Source organism: Citrus sinensis, chromosome 6 (genome assembly GCF_022201045.2).
Source record: "Citrus sinensis cultivar Valencia sweet orange chromosome 6, DVS_A1.0, whole genome shotgun sequence".
NCBI classification, from domain to species: Eukaryota; Viridiplantae; Streptophyta; class Magnoliopsida; order Sapindales; family Rutaceae; genus Citrus; species Citrus sinensis.
The window spans coordinates 21,412,551-21,420,744 of NC_068561.1; the positions used below are offsets into that span (position 1 = coordinate 21,412,551).

At 33.0% G+C, this 8,194-nt stretch overlaps 2 protein-coding genes across 2 annotated transcripts; one reads left to right on the forward strand and one right to left on the reverse strand.

Annotated features, from left to right (window-relative positions):
- Window positions 1-218: 218 nt before the first annotated feature.
- LOC102607660 (cytochrome P450 94C1-like) lies at window positions 219-2,242 on the forward strand. The gene has a single exon (XM_006481817.4). The coding sequence runs from the start codon at window positions 344-346 to the stop codon at window positions 1,856-1,858; it is 1,515 nt and encodes a 504-aa protein (XP_006481880.1). The 5' UTR covers window positions 219-343; the 3' UTR covers window positions 1,859-2,242.
- A 3,652-nt stretch (window positions 2,243-5,894) lies between these two features.
- On the reverse strand, window positions 5,895-7,725 carry LOC102609495 (cytochrome P450 94C1-like). The gene has a single exon (XM_006481748.4). The coding sequence runs from the start codon at window positions 7,483-7,485 to the stop codon at window positions 5,971-5,973; it is 1,515 nt and encodes a 504-aa protein (XP_006481811.1). The 5' UTR covers window positions 7,486-7,725; the 3' UTR covers window positions 5,895-5,970.
- Between the last annotated feature and the right edge of the window lie 469 nt (window positions 7,726-8,194).

An 8,194-nucleotide genomic window follows, 5' to 3' on the forward strand; every position in this document is an offset into this window, starting at 1 on the left:
AAAAGCACGTGGGCAAATATCATTAATTATATCGGTTGACAGAGAGACGTCTTTGCTAGTATCTGACTCTACTTTTATTCTCCATCACACAGGAATTCTAGCTCATTGTATCGTCCTTCAATTATTTTATCCTTCTCTTTTTCTCTGCATAATAAGTGCAAACAGTGAATGCAACTAATTAAAGAGTTAAAAGGGCTGTTTGTAAACTTGTAATAACCATATAAAATATGAGAATCCAATACAAAAATAAAACCTTCAACTGCGCTCTTGTCTCTCTCATTGGTCTCTCCTAATTCTAATCTTTTTTAACCGTTTCTTTATCATCGCTTATCTTTATCCGTTAATGGAGCTTGAAATTGAAGCTTCGTGGTTCTTGAACAGTCTCTACGACTGCTACTTCTGCTGCCTTATCTTAATCATCACCACCATCGTCTTCTTTTTTTTACCCCTATTATTATTCTATTTAATGAAACTAAAGCTTTGGTGCAACTGTGAGATTTGTGACGGTTATTTGACGATGAGTTGGTCCAAACAATTTGATAATCTCTGTGATTGGTATGCCCATCTCCTGAGCAAATCGCCAACAAAAACTATTCATATTCATGTGCTTGGCAACACCATCACTGCTAACCCTGATAACGTTGAGTACATGCTCAAAACAAGATTTGATAATTTCCCAAAAGGGAAACCCTTCTCTACGATCCTCGGTGACTTTCTTGGTCGTGGAATATTCAACGTTGATGGTGATTCATGGAGGTTTCAGAAGGAGATGGCGAGTCTAGAGCTCCGCCGTTTCTCGATAAGATCATATGCTCTAGAAATCGTCAATCAGGAGATCAAAACCCGGCTTATCCCCTTATTATCATCGGTTGCAGGTAAAGAAGATGGAGTTTTGGATTTACAAGACGTGTTTAAAAGATTTTCATTTGATAGCATGTGTAAATTTTCATTTGGTTTAGACCCCAGATGCCTTGAGTTGTCTTTACCTATGTCGGACTTTGCTGTAGCCTTTGACCTTGCTTCAAAATTGTCAGCGGAAAGAGCGATGACTGTTTCGCCGTTGGTTTGGAAAATCAAACGGATGTTGAATTTGGGAAGCGAGAAGCAACTAAAAGAAGCTATCAAGATGATCGATTTATTAGCCCTAGAGGTGATCAAACAAAGACGCAAAATGGGATTTTCAACACATAAAGATCTCTTGTCTCGTTTCATGAGTAGTGTCAATGATGACACATACTTGAGGGACATCGTTGTAAGTTTCTTATTAGCTGGTCGTGACACGGTTGCCTCAGCCTTAACAAGTTTTGTCTGGTTATTGGGAAAGAATCCACGCGTTTGTTCAGAAATTCGGGCTGAGGCAGACAGAATTTTAGGCCAAAACCAAGAGCTCACAAGCTTTGATCAGTTGCGAGAGCTTCATTATTTACAAGCAGCAGTTTCTGAGAGTATGAGACTCTACCCTCCAATTCAATTTGATTCAAAATTTTGTGAAGAAGACGATGTGTTACCCGATGGAACATATGTGAAGAAAGGAACTAGGGTTACATATCATCCCTACGCAATGGGAAGGATGAGAGAGATTTGGGGTCAAAATTGCTTAGAGTTCAATCCTGAAAGGTGGTTGAAAAATGGTGTGTTTTTACCGGAAAACCCTTACAAATATCCGGTGTTTCAAGCCGGATTTAGGGTCTGTTTGGGGAAAGAAATGGCTTTGGTGGAGATCAAGAGTGTAGCACTTTCACTTGTTAGGCAATTCCAAATCCAACTGATGTCCCCGTATCGGAATATTCCACGATTCTCTCCAGGCCTCACCGCCACTTTCAATGGCGGCCTTCCAGCTATGGTTCGACAAAGTTAATATATATATATATATAATTATTTTCAGGTGTGAGTGCTCTCATTTTTTTCAGACATTATTAAATTATACGGTTTAGTAGTTAATTAAAATGCTCTATTAAACTGTATGATTTAGTTTAATAGTGTATTCTCATTAAAAAAAAATTTGAAGGTACTTACACTAGAGAATGACTATATGCATATAAAAAATTTTCTAATACGAGAATCTTATACTTTATTAAAATGTGAGATGAATTTATGACATTTTAAGTTTTTCTGCATTTTAATAAAATACAAAATTCTTATATTAGAAGTTGACTATATACACACACACATTATTTCCTATTATTATTAATATTTTGCTATGTGTATGATGTATATACCAAGCTCCATGGCATGATCATTGTATAAAATGATAATGGCAAACATGAACATGTGGTTAAGCACTATAATTAGAATTTATGATAGGTGTCGGTTCAAAATGATTGGTGGCTGTTGTTTTAATACTGTGCAGATAGATTTGTGGATTAGTTTTGTGGAGTGTTTCTTCTTACTTTTAATCATAATCAGTCCAGTAACCACATTACAAATGTAAACTATCAATCACCTTGTTTTTGTGGGATTGTATTGATTTATTTAAAGGCTATCTTGACACATTACTTTCACGTTAAAAGCAAATTAAATCAGAAGAGGTTACGTATCCTAAACACTTGGCCGTTTGTTGGCGGAGGAAAAAAAAAATTTAACAAAATAAGGAGGTTATTTTCACGTCCATTGTGCGAAATTAATTGGTGGGTTTGATTTCTCATAATATTTATGGTGCGTTTACTTCATAGAATGAGAATGAGTTGGGAATGAAAATGGGATTTCAATGTTTACTTGGCAAAAATAAATGAGAATGAGAATGTGCTGGAATGTCATTGACGTGTTTACTTGGGAAAATAAATGGGAATGAGGAATGAAAATGTGAATCAATTTACTAAATTACTCATAGTATTAAATAATATAATTTTCATTAGCTAGATACATGTATAAATACTGTTATAAAATGATATTAATTAAAAAAATAAAATTAATAATAATAATAAATGTTAATAATTATAATATTAATAAAAATAATAATAACTAAAATAATAAAGTTAATAAAATTTAATAATAATAATATTTAAAATAATAAAATTAATTGTGATTTGAACGAGGGTAATTCGAGAAATATAAAAAAAATTATAGGGATACAAAAATCAATTCAGGGAATGGGAATCCTCATTCCCAACCCCCTATGAAAATAAGATTACCATTCCTTATTCTCAAATTGTGTGGAACCCACACATTTTATTCTCATTCCCAAACTACATTTTGCCAAATAAACATGTGTTTCATTCTCATTCCCTAAACCCTCAAGTAAACACACCATAAATCTTTCTACAAGATATTTTTAATAAATTTTATTTGTAATACATAGCCTCGTTTATTCACATTTAAACCATGTTATGATCTCATACAGGAAATGTTAGATACATAAATTAACCCTTGCAGAAAGGGTGAAAAAGAAAAATAATAATAATTTCTACTTAACCATTAATGAAGAAGAATAATGATTGGGGAATCTATTACCATAAAGGCGTGAAGGGATGCACGATAGGACGAGAGAGATGCTCGAGAATTAGTTTGGTACCTAAATTGGAAGCCAAAGCAAGCACATTGAACAGCTCAGCATATGTTGCATACTCTCACGCAAATTAAGTTCAATTAATTATGAAAACTGAATTTAGGTAATTACCACATACAATTGTGAATTAATTTGTGGAAGAGCATTAGCCTTAAGCTAGATTAAATTATCATAGTTTCTTAACATGGGAGCTCTTTCTTCATGGCAAATTTGCTTATTCTAATGACATTTTGGTGAAAATTCATTTATGATGTTATTATTGTGTATGCTTCGTTTTACTCATTTAATTTTCTCATTCAAAACGACGTGTGCAAACGAGAAAGTACGACCGTACAATCATTCTCAAATGTCGGCATTTCATGTATAATAACTAAAACTCGCATGTGACGAAATCCACCATCTCGCCAAACAAGAAGATTTGCTATGATTCGGATCGATTTGTGCATGTATTTTAGGGAAAAAGTATTACTGGATTCTTCTTTTTTTATATTTTTTATTGATGTATTCCTGGATTCTATTTATATATATATAAAAAAGGATACAATTCATACTAAAGTCAACAATGCCTACTGGTATCTTAATTCAAAAAATTTTGTTACCCATACAAATTTGAATACAAAACATTTTAAAATATACAATATTTGAAATATTATATGTCATTTATCTATTGAATGATAAATTTAAAATTACTTATACTCTATTTTATCATCTAATAAATAACAAAACATACAAATTTGAAAAAAAAAAAATTAAGAATAATATTTGGAATCTCAACCTTTGAGACTTAACTTGAATCCTAATGTTAAGTTTCACTTATCTATTGGATGATTAATGTAAAATTACTTATTATTCTATTTTATCATCCAATAGATAAATGACATATCAATGCTAGCCTTCGTTTTCTTTTTTTTAGAGAAAAAGAGCTGAATCCTACTTTTATTTGATAAAATTAGTTGAAAACCTGTGATGTTTTAAAATACATTCAAGTTACTTGAGTGTTAACTTTTTGTGTTTACTATTTTACCTTTGGTGGTTATTTGATGTTGGAAATATGAATACTTTTAATTATTTAATTAATTAAAATTTTTTAATCATAATTGATTATAAAATTCAATGTAGTGTGTGCATATATGTATATGTGTGTATATGAAAATTATGAAAAAAAAATGAAAATTTCCTTACTTTTTCCCATAATTTGATTTTCAATTTATTGTGACTAAAATTTATTTATTTAATTAAATAATTAAAGATATTTATGTTCCCAACATCAACCAGCCACCAAGAGTAAAATGATAAGATCAACCAAAAAAAAAAGAAAAAAAAAAGTTGACACTAAGGGGATTTGGATATGTTTTAAAACATTAAGAGAGTTTCAATTAGTTTTATCATATAACATGATGATTTCGCTCTTTTTCTCTCTCTTTCATCTTTTGCCTCTATAATTGGGAGATATCTGGAATGAAGTTATTATCAAATAATTTCATCATTGTCTTCCGGAGTATGCAAGGCCAACTCAAGACAATGTTAGGCCTTAGGCAAAAATTTTAAATAAATATTGCAATTAATTTTTTTTTGTTTTAGCTGTAAAACTAAAAACTACTGTTTATATCAAAGGATTAAAAAAAATGTATATCTTCAATTTTACAAGTCTGAAAATGTAGATTAGGAGTATTTTATTTTCTCAATTATTTGTGAGAGTATACTTTCAAGTAATTGCTCGACTGATCTATATATGATATTATAAGTGTGTGTATTTAAAATTCCAGTGGATTATAGATTATACTATATTTTTACAATTGTAACAACTTAAAAACAATTTAAAAAGAAAATGAATGAGTGTTGAGATTGGAGAAAGTTTCAATATTAATTTGATTTTTGTGCTTTTTAAGTTACCTTTTAGATTTTGATATATTGAAATTGGTAGACACTACCTTTTGAACTTTAATGGACCAAAAATATATTTAGAAAGAATTGAAATGGGACATTAAATCAAAGTGTGTTAAGACCATTCAATCAATACAAGATCACGACAAAAATTTCACAATTACATGCCAATCGATCCAGATACTTATATTTCGAATTTTCAGAGTTGATGGTTAAGAGAAAGAGGAGATTAACCACTAGCAAAAATATCCATCTATATGTGAAAATAACTCTATCAAGCAAATAACAGCCACGAATTTATCATTTTGTACCAGGAGAGGCTGATTGATTCCCACCGACACCAGTCATATATTCTGATTAGATATGATGCTAGTAAAGCACATCTTGGCCATTAAATCAGTATCATTTTCGATATTGATCATGCCCTAGAGTTTGATTGATGTATGTTCGTGTTCGTGAATCAGCTAGCTAGATATTAGCATATATGCAACAATCACCAAACAAATATAAAAATTTATTATTAAAGAAATATGCCAGTGAGAAAAGAAAAATAAAATCAAGATGATACACATAAATAGATGCTATCTTTGTTGCAACAGAACTGGAAGGCCACCATTGAAAGTGGCGGTGAGGCCTGGAGAGAATCGTGGAATATTCCGATACGGGGACATCAGTTGGATTTGGAATTGCCTAACAAGTGAAAGTGCTACACTCTTGATCTCCACCAAAGCCATTTCTTTCCCCAAACAGACCCTAAATCCGGCTTGAAACACCGGATATTTGTAAGGGTTTTCCGGTAAAAACACACCATTTTTCAACCATCTTTCAGGATTGAACTCTAAGCAATTTTGACCCCAAATCTCTCTCATCCTTCCCATTGCGTAGGGATGATATGTAACTCTAGTTCCTTTCTTCACATACGTTCCATCGGGTAATACATCGTCTTCTTCACAAAATTTTGAATCAAATTGAATTGGAGGGTAGAGTCTCGTACTCTCAGAAACTGCTGCTTGTAAATAATGAAGCTCTCGCAACTGATCAAAGCTTGTGAGCTCTTGGTTTTGGCCTAAAATTCTGTCTGCCTCAGCCCGAATTTCTGAACAAACGCGTGGATTCTTTCCCAATAACCAGACAAAGCTTGTTAAGGCTGAGGCAACCGTGTCACGACCAGCTAATAAGAAACTTATAACGATGTCCCTCAAGTATGTGTCATCATTGACACTGCTCATGAAACGAGACAAGAGATCTTTATGTGTTGAAAATCCCATTTTGCGCCTTTGTTTGATCACCTCTAGGGCTAATAAATCGATCATCTTGATAGCTTCTTTTAGTTGCTTCTCGCTTCCCAAATTCAACATCCGTTTGATTTTCCAAACCAACGGCGAAACAGTCATCGCTCTTTCCGCTGACAATTTTGAAGCAAGGTCAAAGGCTACAGCAAAGTCCGACATAGGTAAGGACAACTCAAGGCATCTGGGGTCTAAACCAAATGAAAATTTACACATGCTATCAAATGAAAATCTTTTAAACACGTCTTGTAAATCCAAAACTCCATCTTCTTTACCTGCAACAGATGATAATAAGGGGATAAGCCGGGTTTTGATCTCCTGATTGACGATTTCTAGAGCATATGATCTTATCGAGAAACGGCGGAGCTCTAGACTCGCCATCTCCTTCTGAAACCTCCATGAATCACCATCAACGTTGAATATTCCACGACCAAGAAAATCACCGAGAATCGTAGAGAAGGGTTTCCCTTTTGGGAAATTATCAAATCTTGTTTTGAGCATGTACTCAACGTTATCAGGGTTAGCAGTGATGGTGTTGCCAAGCACATGAATATGTATAGTTTTTGTTGGCGATTTGCTCAGGAGATGGGCATACCAATCACAGAGATTATCAAATTGTTTGGACCAACTCATCGTCAAATAACCGTCACAAATCTCACAGTTGCACCAAAGCTTTAGTTTCATTAAATAGAATAATAATAGGGGTAAAACAAAGAAGACGATGGTGGTGATGATGAAGATAAGGCAGCAGAAGTAGTAGTCATAGAGAGTGTTCAAGAACCACGAAGCTTCAACTTCAAGCTCCATTAATTGATAAAGATAAGCGATGATAAAGAAACGGTTAAAAAAAAAATATTAGAATTAGAAGAGACCAATGAGAGAGACAAGAGCGCAATGGAATGTTTATGTATTGGATTCTCCCGTTTAATATTGTGAACTTAATATTAGTGGCGATCTATATTTGCACTTATTGTGCAAAGAAAAGAAAAAAAAATAATAATAAAAGGGTGACAAAATTAAATTATTATGATCACAGAGAATAGAGCCAACCCGTGTCCGTGTGCTAAAAGAATTAAATAAATGAGTCACCAGAGACATCTTTCTGCTCACCTAAGGTAATTCATGATATTCACTCACATGCTTTTATTCTTAACCACGACAACAATATGTTTATTTTATTAGAGAAAAATCAAGAGAAAATATTTGGGCGCCCAAGGCTTTCAAAAAGCTAGACAAAGCTCAGTTATTGCCCCAAAAAACTGCACTTAAATTAGAGATATTCTTTATATATATGTATGTATGTAGACACACACACATAACAATCAATGAATGAAAAAAAAAAAAGGTTGTACTACCAACAAGCGCATAGATCAGGTGTCATGGGTTTGTTCTAACTTAACTAAAGTTTTTGGTTCGAGATTTGGGAATGCAGTTGTGTTAAATACTTGTTGGGGAGTTTTACCGCCCTAATAGTCTTACTCAACTCGAATATGATTAGTCGGGACTCAATGTAGTA